This window comes from Rhinopithecus roxellana, chromosome 20 (genome assembly GCF_007565055.1).
Source record: "Rhinopithecus roxellana isolate Shanxi Qingling chromosome 20, ASM756505v1, whole genome shotgun sequence".
Taxonomy (NCBI): Eukaryota; Metazoa; Chordata; class Mammalia; order Primates; family Cercopithecidae; genus Rhinopithecus; species Rhinopithecus roxellana.
Genome location: NC_044568.1, coordinates 12,266,891 through 12,288,931, shown reverse-complemented (window position 1 = coordinate 12,288,931; position 22,041 = coordinate 12,266,891). Strand labels below are relative to the sequence as shown.

The 22,041-nt window shown below is 38.7% G+C and overlaps 1 protein-coding gene across 1 annotated transcript in view; it reads left to right on the top strand.

Moving 5' to 3' along the window:
* The first annotated feature begins 4,161 nt into the window (after nt 1-4,161).
* Nucleotides 4,162-22,041, top strand: part of C20H16orf97 (chromosome 20 C16orf97 homolog) — a 57,047-nt gene continuing 39,167 nt past the window's right edge. The window contains 2 exon segments of the mRNA XM_010354769.2: nt 4,162-4,258; nt 19,000-19,060. Of these exon segments, the coding sequence (XP_010353071.2) occupies nt 4,162-4,258; nt 19,000-19,060 (158 nt within the window).

Sequence of the window (22,041 nt, the reverse complement as noted above, 5' to 3'; positions counted from 1 at the left end):
GGCCCCGTTCCCAGATTTCAGATTCAGTAGTTTAAGTGATGCTGTGATCTGGGCCACTTTTGAGAACTGCTGCAAAAGTTCCCTTTTAACACCATCACGGCAAATACCTGAAGGCATTCTCCCCACTCCCACCCCAGACACCGTAGCAGAAGAATTTCAGAACTCACTCAGAGCCTCAGGCACTTCGCATCTGGAGGAACAACTGTCCCTGGAAACCACAGCCAACCGTCCATTGGCAAAGCAGCCACCACCATTTCAGTTGCAGAGCAAGGCAGGGCTTTCCCATCATCCTGGCAAAAGAAAGACTAACTTAGACCATCTGGTTCTGTAACACCCTCCTACACCACTGCTTAAAAGCAGCCGAACATATTTTCTCTTACATTTTGTCAATAAAATATTGCTCCCCCAGGCTGTCGGCTTACCACATTTGCAGCCCTTAAGCAAAGTGGGAGGAGTTAGTGGTGGCACGAAGAGGACAGCCATGGGCAGAGCCCCTCAGCCTTTTGCTGTTGACTCTCCACAAACCCTCTTCTTGGTGGCAGATCCTTAAACTGATGCCTCAAAATATTTTTTAAAAGCGCAACCAAATATATATGAAGACCTTTCCTGGCTGCTGTGCCCTTTCTGTCCTGTTAATTTTGCTTGGCTTTAAGGGAGTGAAGAATCAATGTCTAGCATTTCCAATGGCCAGGTAGAGTGTGTACACATTTATTAAGATTAATTAAAAAGTAACAAATTGTAAAGTAATAACATTAACAACCAGAAGAAAAAGTGTAGACATTTTGACAGTCTTTTTGAATTTCATTAAAAGATGGTAGTGACAAAAACCCCAGAGACTATTTCTACTTTACTAAAGAAATAGGTCACAGATTCAATTACAGTCACTGAAGCATGGACTCAATCTATCATGGCAAATTAAGTACATTTTAGCAACCTACTTTCCTTTAAAAATTTTATAGACACTTTCGGTGGAAGAAGAAAGACTATAGAAAAAAAAAAAAAAAGAAATTGCAAAACCAAGTCTCACCCTACTCCCCCACTAGGCTTTGAGTAAGCATTTGGCTTATTTGCTTTGGGTATAAGACAGAAAATCATTAAGAAATACTCAGCGTGCTCACAATTATTACTCTTCACTCTTTCATGGTTTAATGATGCAGATTTGGAATTGGGAGTGGGAAATGGCTCCAAATTAGAATCGCTAAGTCTTCAAAGTAGGGCTTTGTTTTCCAGGCAGGGCCCCACCCCCCTGCTTTTAAAACAGGACTATTTGTACTCTATAGCTTTTATAAGTTTTTTTTTTTTTTTTTTTTTTTTTTTGGCCTTTGAGTCTCAGCAGACCCATTGAGTTCATTTCTGGAAAGATAAACAAATAAATAAGTAAGACTTGTGTGGCCTGTGGACATATGGTTTAGCAAAGTGCTGGTACTGGGAAAAGGAAACACCATTTTGCCCACAACGAAACTGGTTTCATGTTGACAACTGATGTTTAGGAAGGGCCTCTTGCCCAGCAGCGAGCAGGGACCATCTTCAAGACACGCAGCCACAGTAACCACCAAGCGTGAAGGACTGAGATTCTTATGTGTGCCCTTTGACAAATAAGAACCTGGGGCTGCCTATGGCCTTCAAAACCCAGGGCAGGAGTCTTAGGAATCTGTTGATTGGCCTGGCCAGGAAGCTTCAGGAGCCCAGGTGTAGGTCTTGCTCCTCAATAACATGGCCAGCAAAGCCCCTAGTCCGGTCAGTGCTGGGATTGCTTAATCCGCTTTTCTCTTACAACTCTTACTGGTCTTTTCCCAGTGCCTCTGTGTAATGGGCACAAAGAAGTAAGCAATTGCATGTGCTCACCAGAGAAGCATTATAGTGCTTCATGCATCTCTGAATTATCTTGCTATTGCCCAATTAAATCAGAACCTCTCGTCGGCCAGGCTGAAGGCTAAATTTACTGATTGAATCTCAGTAGAACTAACTGGTAGAACTAAATTTTTAATTTTAATTGCAAAATTGCAACTCCCTTAGAGGTTAGGTTTCACAGCAGCTAGTACTTTTCAAAATATTGCAAATACAGAGGTATTCACAGCCTACTTGCTTGGTAGTATCTCTCTTCATAGATAGATAAATGATAGAGATAGATAGATACATAGGTGATAGTTAGATTTAGAGATAGATAGAGATAGAGACAGATAAAAATAGAGATAGAGATAGAACTGAGTCAAGAGCTACCAGTCTTCTTACAGTACCAGCTCTTTGAAACTACAGAGTTGGTATGTCTACCTGTGTGCTCTTTAACTCCCATCTGTGAGACTATTCCTGGAAAGGGACAACAATGAGTTTGGGGATGACTCATGAGACCAGAAAGTCTAAAGACTGGCAGCAAACTGAGGCTGCAGATTCTCCATATAAAGATGGTGAAATCACATTGGTACTCATGTGCAGTAGCTATACTTGTCCTGAATAGATGAGGGGACAAAAAAAGATGCGTATTTAGGTGGCTGCCTAGCTTCCCACTTAGTTTAAGATGGTGTGATACCTACATTTCCTCTATCTATCCTTCAGCTAACTTGATACAGTAGCAAAGCCTATTGCATCCTCTGAGTTTAAACCTGTACTAATGACATCTTGGTGAAAAAAAAAACAACTGAATATACCTAAATATATTTATAAATGTGTAATATATTCAGTAATGTTTAGCACATAATAATTTTATATGCTAAATACAATTTTATACTGTATTATGAATTACACTCAGTGCAGCGAGATGGTCATACTATGAAAGGCCCCTGGGAACTGAGACCAAAGGGAGAGTTGTTCCTATCTCAAGTTCACTGGCCAAGTGTAGAAAATGCCTGCAGGATTTAAAGCAAGGTCCTGTCCTCAAGCATTCTGGTTTAGCTGTTCCAGAGTGGCCCAAATTTTGGTAGTTGTTTTTTAAGCTTTGTCAGGTGATTCTAATGTATAGCACAGTCTAGTATCATTGATTTAAATTTTCTTTCTCTTTCTGTATTCGCTGAATTTGTGTAATTTAAAATCACTTTCAGTGTGACTCCCTTGTGCTGCTCTCTCCTGCCATTTGGGGAACAGTCAACTTCCAAGACCAACCTTGTTTCTGGAGAAGCATTCTTCCCACATGGGAAAGGCAAGGATGGTGCTGAGCCTGGCGAGTCTCTGCTCGGGGCCTTTGACTGTGCCTGAACACACATTTGCTAAAACTGACAAAGCAAGACAGGAGGTGGGGCTGCCCAGAAGGACAAGTGCTTCGCTTTGTAGCCTTTGAAATGATTTTAAACCCCTGAGATCAATGCTGATAAGATGGATATTTCAGATCAATGCTGGGCAGTATGAAGCCAGAAACTGGTCGGAAAACCTCTGGAAATACGTGAGATATAGCTCAAAACTCTAGATAAAATCCATCTTTCTCTTGTTTTGAGTTTTTAAAAGGTAGAATCAGATGGTGCACTAGGCTTGCTGTCCTTGGGAGATGGCCTAGCATAATAGTTAGGATCACAGACACAGAAGCTAATTTGTCTGTGTTGAATACTCACTCTGCCATTCGCTAAGTGATTTGGGGCAGGATACTTAATTCCCATGTGCCTCACCTTCCTCATCTGCAAGATGGGGACACTAATCACACCTAACTAATAGGGTAATTCTGAGGATTAAATTATTTAGTGCATGTAAACTGCTGAGTCTGGTGCTTGACACAGATTATGTGCTGAAGAAATACAGCCATTGTTCTATGTATTATCAGAGGCATGACGCAGGGTAACTAATTGCTGGATGATTCATTCTATGTCTTCAGTTACATTTTCTTTCCCTAGCTTACATAATAGAATAAAGGATATATTTTCAGAAAAAAGATATTGATGTCCACCCCAGTGGATCATCGGTGAGGCAGTATAGGAAAGAGGGCTTGGAACTGGAAGCCTTGTACATTTCAGCTACCTGTGGGTGATTTTGGGTCAAGTCCTTGGCATTGTTTGAATTCAGGTTTTATTAAGTTCAAATATAGGATTTATTTTCATTGCATCCTTTGCTGAGATCTTCACTAGGCCCTTATGAAAAATTATTCATGTTTATGTCACACTTTACAGAAAACTTATAAATCATTGCATTCAAGCCTCATGCTAACATGTTGAAAAATATACTATTATCCCCAATTTACAAATGAATAAATGGAAGTCAAGACTTTTCCCAAGGCCGCCAAACTGGTTAAGTGGCAAGTAGTTAAGGCTCGCAAGTTCAGTGATGTTTCTAATAGACTGTAAGTGCACCATTTTAGATAAATAGCATATGGGAACATGCCTAGGAAATTGTAGTGTGCAATATAAGTGGTATGTATTATCATTATTTGGGGGCTTTCCCTTTGATATTATGTAAAGAGAAAGGTAGCACAGAAATAACAAGCCTTAGGTATTATAGTCAGTCACTCATCATTCATTAGCAGTGAAGTTGGTGCCCAGTGACTGAATCCCTATTCCCAGTGTTGATTTAGGACAGACATCATACTATTGATGCCTTTTATCATTTACCCTTCTTTCCTTTGCTGATTTTCACTTCAAGGTGATACACTGCTGACCTATTAAACAGTGATCTTTGTCCACATGAAAATTAATTAGCTGATAATTGTCTGGAAGATAGAACAGTGACTAAGAGTTTGGAAGTAGAAGGAAGTTCTCTAGGAAGTAAACTAACCAGAGTTTTTTTGGTTGAGTTATTTCCTTCCATCTGAGTCTCATTCTGTCTTCCCCTACTCCTGCTCCCTGAGAAGCTCAAATATCTCTTGATGAACTTGGCATAATAACCACACACAGCTGGACGGCAATATGGCTTGAGAAGGAGTGTACTCACAGCCTGTAATGTTAGATGAGCTTCAATTTGTTCAAACTACTTGCTGTGTCAGTCTGACTCCAGGCATCAATGTGAAAAATGGGAAATTTAGTTAACTATATGGATAGTAATAGCCACAGTCATACCTTGAAATGTTTTAATATTTTTGAAGTTACAATGCACACACGTTTCAGGCGATTGTTGCCACAGTTTGGTGAAATAAGCAGGTGTTTTCTTCTTATTATAGAGTAAACAAATCTCAGACCTGGGGAAATTTTTGACTGGTCCTGTTTTACAGGGGCAGACTCATGTCTTTACTAACTCTGCCTTTTTGTGTAGACACTAATCTTTTGCCTACCCAGGACAACCACTACCAGGACAAAGTATTCTTTTATTTTGTAAAAATAGGCCCTCTTTTTGGGGTGGAGCTCCTATATTCCCAACTACACATATTTGTTTACAGTTGCAATGCATTGATTAGATCTTATACCCTGGACATGATTGATTGATAAAGGGCTGGACATCCAACCCAATGTAGGCCAATCTCTTCCCAGAATTTTTCAAATTGGAAATAGGAGACAGAAGTTTACATCCATGGAAGGTTAGACAGCCGTGTTTTTCACTATGTTGAGAAAACTGGTTTGCATGGAAAGAATGAAGCCAGCAAGCAGAGAAGCAGAGTTGGGAAAAAGAGAGAATCTTGGTGGCATTGGAGTCCCTGGTACCAACTGTTCCTAAGACTGTGTCCATTGGGAAAATTATCCTTCAATAAGGGTTTGTAAGAGTTTTTTCTCTCAGATTCAGCTCTATCATAAAGTGGTGACAGGCATTGCATTTCAGAACCTTTAGCTCTTTAACAAAGTGTGGCAACATTTTTGACTTTTATTAGAGTTCTTAATAGTTTCTTGTGCAAATGAGGCCAATTAGCCAATCTTGAAAACAGGCATATGGATCCATGTATACTATTTGGGTTGTGCAAGAAGTTCAGAGTGTACTATGTGGAGTGCATTAGGGGAACATCTGAGAGATTTGAGATTGATGAAGTGGGAAAATAGGAGGTTGGTGCAAGGGAGCTATATGTAATTGACATCCACTCATTTGTTAAGGTCAATGTAGAACCTGTTTTTTGGCAGATATGTCTTTTTTTTTCTACAGCATCTTAAAAAACTATGCATAAAGTTCTCAGCAATATAATTCTTACATTTGTGAACATTTACATTAACAAAGCCTTTTATGCACATTCTTGCCTTTACTTGTCACAAAACCTTGTGAGATAGGGAGGTTCTATCACTCCAAATGCTTGTAGTAATGAGGACAGAGGGGCCCTAAAAAATGAGTGGTTGAGGAGACAGAATGCCTTCGGAGGTTTTATTGGATAGTACTTCTTGAAGGTATTTATATAAAGGACCTAGCAAGTTTTCAACCTAAGTGGATGTTTTTGTTCTTGGTATTTTTTCCCACCTCTTAACACTTGCCTGCTCTAAATGTCTGAATTCTCCAGGGTTACTGAGCAATCCTCTGCTTTTTAGGCACCAGGTGTAGCTCGTGTAATATCTATGAATTTAGTTTTTAAGTTTTCTAAAGCTAATGCCTAAGGCCTTCTTCAGAACATTTTACGATGGTTTATTGCTTTTTAAAAATCACTGTTTATCAACCAGGATTGGCCTAGAACTCTCATAAATTTTTATATATTAAAAGAGACGATGTTTTCTAATTTGTTAAACTCCAAAAAATACAGGTATATTTTATGATCTCCCCATTTTTTCCTTGTCCTGGCTTTCTTTTTGTATAAGGTACAGCTCTCCCACTCTTAGCAAGGAGGGTTTGAGCGCAATTGGCTTCAGCATAGGGATTCTGATTGGGTTAAGGCGATAAGCCACACCTATCTTCCCAGCTGAGATTGGTTCAGGGATGGACCCTTAACCCTGTCTGAGCCAATGAGAGGATGAGTCACAGGCGAGAGAACTTCAGGAAGAGGCATTCTTTTCTCCAGAACAATGTGATTCAGTGGGACCCTGTGAGACACGGACCTATTTGCAAATAGGTCATAGGTAGAATAAAAAAACTCTAGTGTCATAATTATTTTATGTAGGGCCTGATTTAATGCATTGTGGAATATTCCACTGAATGAAATCATCTTGCAGATTGTAAGCAGCAGACTAAGATACTAAGAACTGGAATTTGTACACCGTGATCGATTATATTACAATAATTTAGTTCAAAGTAGACATCATTATATCTCATCTAGAATTTCCTTCTAATGTGAGGAAATGTTTCTGCATGGTAAATTTGCTCAATTTTGCAGCACCTGTTTCTGAGCCAGAGACCCTTACAACTCCCTGCGGCTGGAATGCTGGGGGTTCTGGAAGCTGGGCAACACCCCTTTGACTCCAATATGAAGTGGACATGTGCCCTAGGGTTTCCCCTCCAGTCTAACTGTTGTCTATCCCAGGCCTACTGTTTTCAGGAAACGCTATACAGTTGCATAAACAAGTTCAAAACCAGCTTCATTTTTCTGGTTGACCGAATAGGGCTGTTTAACATGGAAAAGACATATACTGGTGAGGCCTCCTTTGTAGTTAAATTCATTCTGATTGCCCCATCTTGTGGAAGAAAGAAAAATAGCCAGATTCTTCTCCCCTTTGGGTATATACCGTAAAAGAAAAAAGTCAACCCCTTTATCTCTCTCTTTGTCTATAAGCTCTTCTCTTTCACATGATACATTCCAAATACGTTATTCTGAAGAAAGGCCTGTATTCCTCACATATTTGCAACCTGATCCCCTTTCGTTACTGATACAAGACCAGTATGCGATGATTGCATTCAGAAGTGCTATACAGAAATTCATTGCTGCAGGGGAGAACTCAAGCTCTGCCACCAGAATGTAGGCCCAAGTCAGAATCCATTTGTGCAAGTCAATCTCTCAACCTGCTGAGTTATTCTCAGAATCCTGGAACACTAGTGATCACTCTATTTCCAAGTATTTGAGATACTCTTCTCTTCTTAAGCCAGTCTACCTTGTATTCACTCACTGGTACATCGTTGTCTATTCAGAGGAAGAGTAGATGGAATCAATTCACATATTTGTTCATTCGCCAATCTACTTATTTATCCATTCATTCACCTTTTAAAGTTTTTTTTTTTTACTTAACATTTATGTATTGAGAATCTTCCATATGCCGTGTACCATGCTAGGTACTAGGGAAACAGTAATGGGCAAAAAAGTCACATAATCTACCTTTATGGAATTGGCACTTTTATTGGAGCTGGGTGCAGATATTAATTAAACAATCAGACACATATATAATTAAAAGCTGTGATAAGTCTATGGAGGGTACTGTGGGACCATAAAAGAAAGACCTGATGTATGGAGCCTGACTTTTCAGGATAAAGGGACAATTTGAACTGAGATCTGAAGAGTAGACACTAAAGGAGAGACAGGGGCATGTGGCAAGAGCATTACAAGCAGAGCCTGTGAGCTGGGAAGAATGCAGTGACTGCAGCGGAGAGAAAGGAAGCAGAGTGGCTCCCAAGAAAGCTATAGAATCAGTCAGGAACCAGAATATATTGGGCTTTGAGGACATATTAGGAGTTTGGCCATCTGACCACATGACTTGCAAATAGAAAGCACTGTTCTTTCATCAAACAAGGCTGATTTAGTCTGACCTTCCTTTGCTCTGGCTCACAACAGTTGTGAAAAAGGAGCCAAACCAGTGCTTTCTGGGTGTCCCTATCTCCTTCTGGGCCAGCAAAATGCGATAGGTTCCACTATTTATCCTGTGCCCATCCTCTGCAACCTTTGAATCACAGCTACATCTTGATAAGTTGTTGTGTAATTTCTCAAATTACAGTTTCTTTGTGGGGGACGTCTACGATTTACCTAGCACCTAAGGGTGTTTGTTTGTGGGTACAAGTGACTGTTGATTCTGTCTCTAAGCAACAAAGAACAGCTTGCCTCTGCAAGCAGTCAGACTGAAAGTTGCACAACACTGACATCTGCTGCTTGTATGCAGTCTGAGATTGTACCAGGTCAGAAAGAGGAAATGTAGTAAAACTAAATGTTTGAAAACGTTGGGCAAATGCGCGCACACACACACACACTCACACACACACACACACAGGTGTGCGCACACAGCTCCTCTGCAACCTTTGGTCTTGTACTTATGATTTTTCAATAATATACAAGAATAGAAGGCTAATTTCAACATGATGTTTTCTTACTGTCAATATTTGCCAATTGGACAGGGTGTTCACATGATGGAAGATGAAGTTTCTGCTTGGCTTTGGAGGAAAAACAATTGACAAAAACCTAGATCAATGTTTTCACTTAGCAAATATTAATACAAGGCATAGAAATAAATGAAAAAAGGTATCAACTTTCATCATAAAAGCAGCTTAACAATAGTGATTTTGTGGATGACATATAATATTTGCATAGTAATTTACCATTTCTAAAGCATTTTAAGATGTCTTTTCACATTTCCTTAGTCATTCAACCATTTATTCACTATATAATGGGTGCCCACTTTATGTGAGTGATTAGTCTAGGCTGCAAGGATTCTCTTGGTCCTGGCAGGGTAATTAAGGAAGAGTACAGCATAATGCTTAACCCAGTATGCATTGGATTCAGACTTTGCTGCTCTAAGTGTCCATGTCCTTGTGTGTTAAATGTCCAGTGACAGTAACAATGCCTATCGCATCAAAATGTTGTGAAGATTAAGTGAAAATAATACATGTAGAACATTTGCTACAATGCCTACTACATCACAAGGTACTTATGGAACCATGACTTTAGGTATCCCAATTTTTAATGTAGGAAACAAAAGATTTTCAGCTTAACAATGTTTCATGATGAGAAAGTAAAAAATGGGTATGCAGTTCATGAGTTTATGACTGGGATATCATGAGAGTTAATGGAAAGGGGTAGGTAGAAAAGGCTGGGAAGGAGGGCTGGTCCTATTATCAAAGAAATCTAGTGTCTAAGAAGTTTTGGCTTCATCGTGTAGGGAGATTTTAAGGGAACACTATTCTCAGAGTAGTGCTTTAGGAATATAGATTATTGGGGTTAAGTGACAGGAAGGAACAGCGATAGAAAGCAGAACCATCAGTTAGGAAGTTCTTACACGGGCCCTGGTCTGAATTAATTGGGCCTTGAGACAGACCAGAGATGATGGTGGGATGCAGAGTAGTAGGTTGATGAGGATATTACAGAGAATGAATCTAGATGAGATGTTGGCTGTTGAGTGTTTATTGGCTGTTTCATAGGATGGCTACCTTGTAGCCTTTGAGATCTCATTCCTTGGAAACACAGAAGAAAATAATTTTTCCCTTTTTTCTGCTTTGCTGTTTATATTGTGTGGAGATCAAATTCTAAACCAGAAAATTCAGTGTGTCCCAGCAACTCGTTTATACAGTAAACAATCAGTCTGTGTTCCCTTGACAGGAAACTGCCAATGGCCACCAGAACAATTACACATTCTTCCATCTGAGAAAGGCAGCCAGGACAAACTTTGAAAATCTAATATGATTGGTCATATGTCTAGATCCTGTAGGTTTAGACTTCTGAAGTAAAAAATCTCTAAAAGTTGTTTCTGGAAAGTGAAGAGAATTAGATCTTTAAATGTAGTGAAAGTGAAGAGAAAGCAAAGTAAGAAATGGAAACTATTAATCAGTACATGTAATAAACATATGTAAAACTGTATAATCTATAGCAAATAGCAAATACATGTTCTTTTTTATTATGGAAACATTAGTCAATATTTATCATATTACCATAAAGAAAATCTTAAGAAATTCTAAAACATACAAACTTTAGAGCAACTCAAACCCAAGGTTACAAATCATTTACAAAAGTATGTAACCTCATTGTGGATATTTTGGTTATTAAACAAGAAAGTTATAAAAAATTTAAATAAATTAAATATTTAACTTATGAAACTAAAGATAACACCAAAACAATCCAAGTAAAATTATTAGATAACTAATGATAATAACAACTGAATTTAATAAATTAGAAAACAAAATGCAATTAATAACCAAAAACTTCTTCAGAGCATTAAAGTTACCCCCCTTCCTTGAAAGTATTTAAAAGAAGAGACAAGAAGAAAGAGAACTACAACTTTTAAAATAAAACAGAAGTTATAAATATAAATGTTAAGAGATTAGATGAGCTAGAAGAAATATTTTGTGTAACATTATGTCAATACATTTAAAAATATAGATCAAAATAATAACTTCCTAAGAAGATGAGTTGTTAAAATTGGCTCAACAAAGATAAATCAAGGAAGCATCCACACTATTCCAGTAACCAGAAAATAAATGTAAATATTTGTCAAAGATCTACTATTTAAAAAGATACCAGGATTATGAATAACTCTGTATGTAAATTTGATAGCCTAGAGAAAATGAACCAACTTCATGAATGACATAACCAAATCTCACACAAGGACAAATAGATTATCTAAATAGGCACATATCTATAACCAAATTGAATCAATAATTAATAACCTTCCAAAACAGATAGCACCAGACCTGCATGCATTCACTAGTGAATTCAAACAGTTAAGGAAGAAATGCTACTATATTTTTACAGTTTCTTCCAGAAAATGGAAGGAATATTTCCTAACTCGTTCTATGACACAGTATTAGCATAATACCAAAACTAGACAAAAACATTATGAAAAGAGGAAACTAAAGACCAATATCTTTCATAAACATCAATGCAAAAATCTTCAATAATATACTGGCCAATCATATTTAACAATATAAAGAATTATGCACATAGCCAAGTGGGATTTACTCTAGTTATAAAAGTCTAGTTCAACATTCAAAAATCAATGAATATAATCTATCACATGAATAGGCCAAAGAAGAAAAATTATATAATCAGTTAAATCAAATAAGTAGTTGCAGAAAAAAAGTTTGACAAAATCCAACACTCATTCATCATGAAAACTCGCAGTAAACTAGGAATAAAGGGGAACTTCCTCAACTTCATAAAGGATTCTATAAAAAAAAAAGCTAACATCATAATGGTGGGAGAATAGGTGGTATCCTTCTAAGATCAGGAACAAGGTAATAATGTCTGCTTTTACCACTCTTGTTCAGCATCATATTGGAACCCCTAGCTAATGCAATAAGACAAGAAATGGAAATAAAATATATAAAGATTTGAAGAAAGAAATAAAGCCTTCTTTGTTCGCAGATGATATGATTGTCTATGTAGAAAATTTCAAAGAATAAATAAATAAATAACTCCTGGAGCTATTAAGCAATTATAGAAACGTTACAGGATACAAGGCTGCTATACAAAAGTTAACTGATTTCCTATATACCAGCAAGCAACAGGATTTGAATTAAAAACACAATACCATTTACATTAGCACTAAAAAAGAAAATGAAACACTTAGGTATAAATCTAATAAAATATATACAAGATCTATATGAAGAAAATGACAAAACTTTGATGAAAAAATTAATGAATATTTAAATAAATGAACATATATTACATGTACATGAATAGGAAGACTTAACATCATCAAGATGTCTGTTCTTCTCAAATTAATCAATATATTCATCACAGTACCAACCAAAGTACCAGCAAATCATTTTATGGTTGTCCACAAGCAGATTATAAAAAAAGACCCAAAATAGCCAAAAAAATATTGAAGAAGAACAAAATTTGAGGTCTGACACTAACCAACTTCAAGGCATACTATAAAGCTAGAGTAATCAAGACACTGTGGTATTGGTGCAAACAGAGACAAATATGTTAATAGAATAAAATAGAGTACCCAGAAATAGATCTCCACAGAGGTAGTCAACTGATCTTTGACAAAAGAGCAAAGACAATTCAGTGAAGAAATAATAATCTTTTCAACAAATGATGTTGGAACAACTGAACATCACATGCTAAAAAATGAATCTAGACAGAGATCTTACAGTTTTTACAGAAATTAGTTTCAAATAAATTATAGACCTAAATGTGAACTACAGTACTATAAAACTCCTAGAAGGCAACAAAAAAATCTAGGTGACCTTGGGTTTGGCACTGATTTCTTAGTGATCCATAAAACAAAATTGTGATCCATCAATTGTGATCCATCAAAAAAATTGGTAAGTTGGACTTACTTCATTAAAACTAAAAATTGCTCTACAAACACACTGTCAAGGGAATGAAATGACAAACTACAGAATGGGAGGAAATATTTGCAAAAAGCATATCTAATAAGGGACTGGTATCCAAAATATAAAGAACTCTTAAGATTCAACAATAAGAAAACAGCCAACTTTAAAAATGAGCAAAAGACCTGAACAGATATCTCACCAAAAACGATATGCAGGTAGCAAACGAGCATACAAAGAGATGCTTACCATTATAGTTTAATATGGACCTGCAAATTAAAATGATAGTGAGATATCACTACTTACCTATAAATTAGAATGGCTAAAATCCGAAACACTGACAAATGGTGAAGACGATGTGGAGCAACAAAAGCTCTCATTCATTCTTGGTGGGAATGCAAAATGCTGCAGCCACTTTAGAAAACAGTTTGGCAGTTTTTTCAAAACTCAACATATTCTTACAATACAATCAGCAACTGCTGTTTTGGATATTTAGCCAAATGAATAGATAATTTATGTCCACACAAAAACCTGTACATTTAGTGTCTATATAGCTTTATTTGTAACTGTCAAAACACAGAAATGATCAAGATGTCCTTCAATAAACAAAAGAATAAATAAATGAAGGCAAGCCCATAAAACGCAATATTACTTTGCAATAAAACGAAATAAGCTACGAAGCTACTAAAAATGTGCAGGAACATTCATACATATTGTTAAGTGAAATAAGCCAATCTGAAAAGGCTATGTACTATATGATTACAACTACATGACAACCTGGAAAAGGCAAAACTATGAGGACAGTCAAAAGATCAGCATTTGCCACAGGCTTATGCAGAGGGAGGGGAGGGGAGAATGAACAGGTGGAGCCCTGGATTTTTAGGGCAGTGAAACTATTCTGTATGATACTATAATGGTGGGTACATGTCATTAATACATTTGACAAAACCAGTAGAATATACACCACCAAGAATGAACCCTAATATGAACTACAAACTTTAGTTAATGATGATGTATCAATATTGGCTCATCAGTTGAAACAAATATACCATAGTAATGCAAGATGTTAATAATAGGGAAAATTGTATAGGGGAGTGAAGTGGGGAATGAAGGGGCCTGTGGGAACTCAATGTACTTTCTCCTCAATTTTTCCCTAAACCTAAAATTACTCTAAAAATGAAGTCTATTAATTTTAATATATATAAATTAGATCTTGTAAAATATATATATATATATAATTAATGAATAAAAATTTTAAAATGATACCTCGGCTGAACGGTTTTATAGGGCACTCCTTTTGAATGTTAGGTGTTATAGGGCAGATAACACCTAAATTATCCTGATAATGCAAGAATATTTTCAAGAAGCCAAATCTTCCAAATTCCTTTGAAAAAAATACGAAAACCAAATGGAAATTACACCCCAAAAGAAAGCCACAACCTAGCCTTACTTAAAAATGAAAATGCAAACATCTAATACAATTTTAGCAAAGAAAATACAGCCATGTATTAAAAAAAATTATATGTTTAACATTTTACTCTAAAATTTTTAGAAAGGGCCAATATTTGGAAATTTATTAAGGGAATTCCACATCAAATATTTTCAGAAAATAAACTCTTGGCGATTCACCATGCACATTAACATATCAAAAATTTTGCAGTCCTATTGTACAGCAACCTGGTTTTGGTTTAAACCAGCTTCCCCAAACATATTTGACAAGGGAACATGCTGTTACTTTTAGGTTTTATCCACTAACATCCCATAAAATACACTGCTCAATGTAGACATGCTTCTCTCCTTCAAGTTGCATAAGGGGCCGTAGCAGGTTGACTCATGGTCCCAAGATGCCCATGTCCTAATCCCTGCAACCTGTGAATATGTTATCTTACATGGCAAAGGGGAATGAAGGTTGTTAATCAGCTGACTTCAGATAAGACAATTATCCTGAATTAACTAGAAGGGCTCAATGTCATCACAAGGGCTTAAAAATGGAAAAGGGAGGCAGAAGAGAGAATCAGAGAAAGAGATATGAAAATAGAAACAGGTCAGAATGATGTGAGAATGACTTGACCTGCCCTTGCTGGCAATGCAGATGGAAGAAGGGGCCATGATCCAAGCAACGTGAGCAGACTTTAGAAAATGAAAAAGACAAGAAAGGGATTTCTTGAGAACCCTTTAGAGCCTCTTCTAAAGACTCCAGGAAGGAATGCATCCCTGCTGACACCTTGATTTCAACCTGTTGAGATCTGTGTTGGGTTTCAGAAGTGTAAGATAATAGATTGGTGTTGCTTTAGCCACTGAGGTTGGGGTATTTGTTACAGCGGCAACAGGAAACTAATATACAGACTGTCTGTTTCAATACTTCCTTTAAAAAACCCCTTGCTTATTTTTGGTTTTCTACAATTAAACCTGTGAAATAAACATACTGAAGGGAAAGTGAGTTGGAATTAGTACCAAGTCAAAATTTTATAGCATTTTTACAGTATAATTGTCATGTTCATTATTGCGGCTGTGGTGCAGTAGGAATAATACAGAACTTGCAGTTTTAATGTTTGTGTAATCTTGAGAACACCTTTTTTTCAGGTTGTGTGTTCTTTTATGCTATCTCATGGAGTTATTGTGAGAACTCAGAGTCACTATTTGACAGTACTTGAAAGCAAGGCTTTAGGGTGACCTGCAGGGTTTGAAACCTGGCTGTGGTCCTTGCTGCCTGTGTCATTTTGAGGAATTTCTCTCCTGCTTACCCTGCCTATCTTACCCCACTCCATTTCTTATTTCCTTTCCTTTTTCATGCAAATTTTGCCAGGGAATACACTCATATGTGTTAAAAACCAATACATTTATTATAAAATTTCTAACAGTGACACATCTTTGTCTTAACTTTATCATATATCTGCCTGGTTCCCCCTGTCAACCCCTCTCTGTGACATGCACCCATAGGTACCCACTGTTCTTAGTTTCTTACGTATATTCCAGACTTATGAAATTGAAGACAAAAAATAGAAATTTATATTTTACATAAAAGGTGTATACATTTTATACATTATGTACATCATACTGCACTTTTCTTTTTTTACTTAAAAATTTATCCTGAAGACCATTCTCTATGTGCACATGAAAGGCCCCTTTATTGTTTTTATTTTTCCCAGTTGTATGATATATCTATATGCATATATTATAATTTATTTAACCTATTTATGAATACAATACTGTTTCCAGTCTCTTCTATTACAAACAGCATGGAGGTAAAAGGTCTTATACATAAGTAATTTTATGTATTTGCAAGTATCAGCAGGAAAATATCCCAGAAGTGGGATTGTTAGGTTAAAGGGTTTATACATTTGTAATTGGTAGATGTGAGTAAGTTTCTCACCTTCTCTTAGCTGTAGTTTCCTCATTTATAATTTAGGGATGATCATAAACATACTTCATGAAGTAGTTTTGAGAATCTAATGACGTATCATGTAAAGCACTTAGCGTTAAACACATTTTAACTTCTATTAATATCACTATAATATTATATCATGTTATAAATTGCAAAACGCTAAGCATAGCACTTTAAATATAGAATATTAATGTTATCAAATTCTGTAAGTGCTAATTTGGGGATAGCACATGCAATCGTATTTTAACAACTCACCTAATAGGTAGTAGTTCCTTGTAGTTAGCATATTTATATGTTAGTTTTGCTACTAATTTGTTTAAAATGTTCTTTTAAAATATGATAAAGACTTTCCCAATTATCCAAATTATGACAAATTGAGTAACAGTTAACTGCTCCAATGGCAAGTTACCCTTCTCTATTAAAATAACTTAAGCTGCATTTTAGCTAAAACAGCCCAAGTTGACAGTTGTCCAAAGGTGTTATAAGAAATAATGTATCCCAATATGTTATTGGATGATTTTCATAAACATTAGAGGGGTTGGAAGATGTGTACCCTATTCTAAAAAAGATAAATAGTCCAATTGGAAAAAAATCTCAACTCAAATAATTTAACTCTCTCATTATTAAGATTTCTATGAAATAATTGAAAAGTTGTTAGAATTCATATGAGCTGTACACCTTATACATTTCAACATATTTATTATGTAGGAGGTGCCTGTTATATATTCATTATTGTTATATGCACTTAAAGATTAATCTTTGCCATTTGCTATCCATATGTAGGATAATTTTACAGGCCACAAGTTAGATAAAATCACACAAACAAAATAATAAATGTCTAGCTGTAATTAGCACCTTACAAAACTTTCAATTTGAATGTCATAAAAAGAAACTATGGAATTTTGAAATATAATAGGTCAGGATTTAAGAGGCCTCTTTGATTTTCAGCTCTGATTGCAAAGAAAGGAAATAAACAGTATTGGTAGGATATGAGGGCGTCTTTTGGAGCTCAAGGGCAAGAATTACAGTTGGTTTTCACGAGGGGCTGTAAACAGTTTAGTTCATAGCTCCATTCTACAGATTTGATGGGTCCTGCTCTCTGCTTCCTTGACCAGCTTTTTTTTTTCAACCTAATGGATTTTAACTGGATTGTACTTTGAAATAATTGCTACTCCAAAAGGGTAGCTCCCTAGCTACCTTGAGCTTCTTCTAAAAGTTCCAGGAAAAAATTTTTTAAAATTCAGGACAAAACAGAATTGTATAGTGAAAAGAATATTGGACCAGAGAGTAGTCAGCAATCCGGGATTCCAGCCTATCTCGACCATGATCTTGCTATGTGAGTAGGAAAAAATCCATGTAAGTACTCTCTTAGTTTTCTTTGTTCTACCCATTTGCAGGAACATTTATTCCCCAAATCTATGTCAAATATGCCTGTGTTCTCTCTTGCTAGTACTGGAACCTTAGACTGGTCTATTGCAATTGCAACTCATTTTCTCTCTCCAGCCTGAGCTCACTACTGGAACAGTACAGTCAATACAGGGGAGAATGAAACATTCAAGCATGTATGCATTTTTTAATCCAAATAATAAGCTTTATGATGATACCTTGGATAGAAATGTGTAATATAGCAGAAGGAAAACGGTAGGTGGTGAGTTGGAACATTCACTTTTACACATATTGAAGTCAAATTTCTTATGTAAAATTTAGTTGACTTGTCTAACACTCAGCAAGGAGGTCTTGGCTACAGCTATAGATTTGGAAATCAACGGAAAGTAGGTGGCAGTAAATCCACAGGAGAGAATGAAATACCCAGGGAGAGTATATATTGAGAGGAGAAAATTCAAGCAAATAATTTCATAAGTGTGTTATACATCCCATCCCCTTCCCCCCGACAGTGCCTCCCACATAAAAGCCTCAATCAAACAAACAAAACAGAGCCTGGCACAGCTGTTTCCTTGCAGTTGGTTTATTTTGAGAAGTGTTCTCAATGAACAAGAGTGGGGCATTGTTGGAGTGGAAGGAAAGGAGGAAAAGTTAAGGAAAGGTGATTATCAAGCTGTTCACTATTGTGAACAACTGGAGTGGATCCCTTAGAGATTCACAGAGGAGCCATGAGGAATGCACCTCAGAGGGGAAGTTTATCTTCCCACCAGCTTCTGTGCCTCATTGGATAAGGGTGGTCTTGTGGGGTGTCAACTCCCTCATACTTTCAGGTTTTCTAGAGACAGAATGACTGAAAGTTTCTTGCAGGCATCCTATACAATGATGGCAGAGAGCCCTGGACTTCCCTTTTGTTTGTCCATTCATTCATTTCATTGTTTTTCATTGAATATACACTTATTTTAAATGTGTGCCAGACACTAGGAAGTGGTTAAAGGTTAGAGCTCTTTCTTTGATATCCAATAAGGGTGGGTCAACACAGGTATGGAGAAATCAAGAGGAGGTGGAAGAAGCAGAGAGCTTCACATCTGGTGGCCATTAACCCAACTTTTATAGCCACACATTCCCTAAATATCCTTTCCATTTTACCATCCACTCTTAATTACTTTCAGTTATTCCTATTGAGGTTGGGGGAGGGGGTGGGAGGGGCGAATTTTAAAAGAGGTTTGGCTATTACCAGCTGTTTTCTTGGAGTGATTAACAAGTCTCTTCCATCTTTGTTATAGTCTGCCTCTGTGTTCCCTGGACACCTCCATTCCAGTGCAAGATTCCCATGGTTGAATTCATGTAAGTAAAATAAATATTTGGTGCAACTTGACTGGAGTAACTATTATTCATTGGCCTTTTGCTATGTCTCGGGCTATTGTTACTCTTGTTGTAAGTGCCTTACTTGGAACATTTCATTTACTTTTTTCAAAAAAACCATGAAGAAGGTCAATTTGCTGAACCTGCCCACAGCCTCTGAAAGGACATGCAGGATAAACCTCATGCTCAACCCTTCACTATGAAAGATGTGACCAAAGTCCAGGTTATCTGTCCCATAGGATAATTAGAGGCAATTGTCATAGAAGGAGAGCCTAGGCAGAAGAGCCTACAGATTCAGGTCAGTGGCTGGTGGCCAGGTCAAGCCATTTTTAAGAAGTGGCTGGTGGGTGAGAGATAGAGGAGACCAAGAAGCAGAAATGGGAGAGGCCACCCTGAGAGATGGAGGGAGATTCTTCTGTTACTGAGAATTTTCATGTCTATAAAACCTGCATGCCCCTATGGCTTTTTTGCTCCAAATGGTTCTTTTTTTAAATTTTTAATTTATTTTTATTTTTATTTTTTTGAGATGGAGTCTCGCTCTGACACCCAGGCTGGAGTGCAGTGGCGTGATCTCGGCTCACTGCAAGCTTTGCCTCCTGGGTTCACGCCATTCTCCTGCCTCAGCCTCCCCAGTAGCTGGGACTACAGGCGCCCGCCACCAGGCCCGCCTAATTTTTTTGTGTTTTTAGTAGAGACGGGGTTTCACTGTGTTAGCCAGGATGGTCTCGATCTCCTGACCTCGTGATCTGCCCACCTCGGCCTCCCAAAGTGCTGGGATTACAGGCGTGAGTCACCGCACCTGGCCCAAATGCTTCTTTTACATACATTCCATCTTTCATCTGAGCTAACTTGAGAGACTTTCTGTTCTTTCCAGCCTTGATTAGAACCCAAGCCTTTATTACCGGAACTCCAGCAGCATTCATCATGTTTAATCTATACTGTCAGGAGAGAGATGGTTTTGTCTAATGGGAATGGCTAGTAGTTAGAGATCAGGTGACATGTTTTATTTAAAGTACTACCCTTTACTTATCTTGTGTCCTTGGGCGAAAACACCCTTTTTGTTTGGATGAACGGAGGCAAGATGGCGCAGTTCCGGGTTCTTCACTGTCAACTTTCCCGTGCCCGGGAAAGACACAGGTCGACTGTGCAGGCACAACCCGACCTCCGACGGAGAAAAACCGGAACCCGCCTAGCCACGCCTACCGCCCGGCCCCCGACCCACCTATGTCCTGCCCACTGCCCTCCCACTCCCAGGTCCAGGACATAAAAGCCGCTCCCGGTGGGCGCGTGGCGCGAACTTCCTCAGCCCCCACTCCTGTCTGGACTGCATTAGGAACCTCGCCCGAGAGCTCCACTGGGCGACTCCCTTGGCCTCCCCTGCCGGAGACCGACGGACCTCACCCCTCCTCCACAAAGCTGGCTGACCAAAAAATAAATTTGCAGTTTTGCTCCTAGCCTTGCCTACTCGCTGGTCCTTTAATACTCCCCTTGGTGAGCCTGGAAAGCAAATCAGTTTCCTGGAAAGCAAATCAGATTCCTAGAAAGCAAATCAGTTTCCTGGAAAGCAAATCAGTTGGTGCTGAAACCCGGGAGGAGACCCCTCCTCAGGCCTCTAAGGGTTGAGGAACCTCATCCTGCTCCCACACCGCAGACGGACCAGGACCTGAGACCCGCTTCCCTCACTCTCACGGCCTCTCTGGGATAAGTGCCCTTGTCTCCTCTTTACCTCCCTCGGCCAAAAATCCTGCACAGGTCCGAGGCCCACTTTTGAGCCACCAAGTGGCTCAGGAGACCCATTCAGGATGGAGACGTCCGCCTGAAGGTAATCTCCACCTTGGCTCCAAGAACCTCCAGTCTGTCTCTGGTGGTTTCAAAGGACGCTTTGAAGCCAGGCAGAGATCCACTTCCATTTCCATTGTGTCCATTGTGTAAGTAAAGAGGAAACAAATGGGAAACCCCCAGTCCAAATTTCCAAAAAGCACCCCCTTAGGGTGCCTCCTAGCCAATTTAAAAACCTTACAGCTCGAACAAGACCTTAGGAGGAAGCGGTTAATTTTCCTTTCCACTGTGGCGTGGCCCCAGTACAAACTAGACAATCAGTCTCAGTGCCCACCAGAGGGCACCCTAGACCGCAATGTTCTGATCAACCTCAGCAATTTCTGCCAGCGGCTAGGCAAGTGGTCCGAAATTAATTACATACAAGTCTTTTGGGCCTTACGCTCTCGTCCTGACCTGCCCTATACTCCTCCTTCTCTCCCCGCTCTCTCCACCCCCTCCCTTCCTGCCCAGACTCCTCCTCCTTGCTCCTCATCGACTGGTAGCCCGCTCGCTCCCGTGCCCCCTTCCACGTCCTCAGCCAGCAGCCTTGGGTCCCCTATCTCTGCGCACACCCACTCTAAGTGCCCTGCTGACACCCCCACTCCTGCCCCACACCCTCCTACAGTGTTAGCGCCTTTGCGAGAGGTAGCTGGGGTGGAGGGGGTAGTCAGAGTACATGTCCCTTTTTCACTGGCTGACCTTTCCAAAATTGAGAAGCGTTTAGGGGATTTCTCAGCTAATCCCACTGTATACATAAAGGAATTTAGATACCTTTGTCAGGTCTATGACTTAACTTGGCATGACCTCCAGGTTATCCTAACCTCTACCTTAAACCCTGAGGAGCAAGAGTGCATCCTAGCGGCTGCCAGGCAGCACGCCAACCAACAACATTTAACTGACGCCACCATTCCACTAGGGGAGCAAGCAGTCACCTCGGCAGACCCAGACTGGGACTACCAAGTAGGCCAGCCTGGGCGCCATAGGAGAGACATCATGGTCCAGTGCCTGTTGGCTGGTATGCAAATGGCTTCAAACAAAGCCATAAATTTTAACAAATTAAAAGAAATTTCTCAAAATCCGGAAGAAAATCCAGCCGCATTCCTAAATAGGCTAACTGAGACTCTAACCCAATATACCCGGCTAGA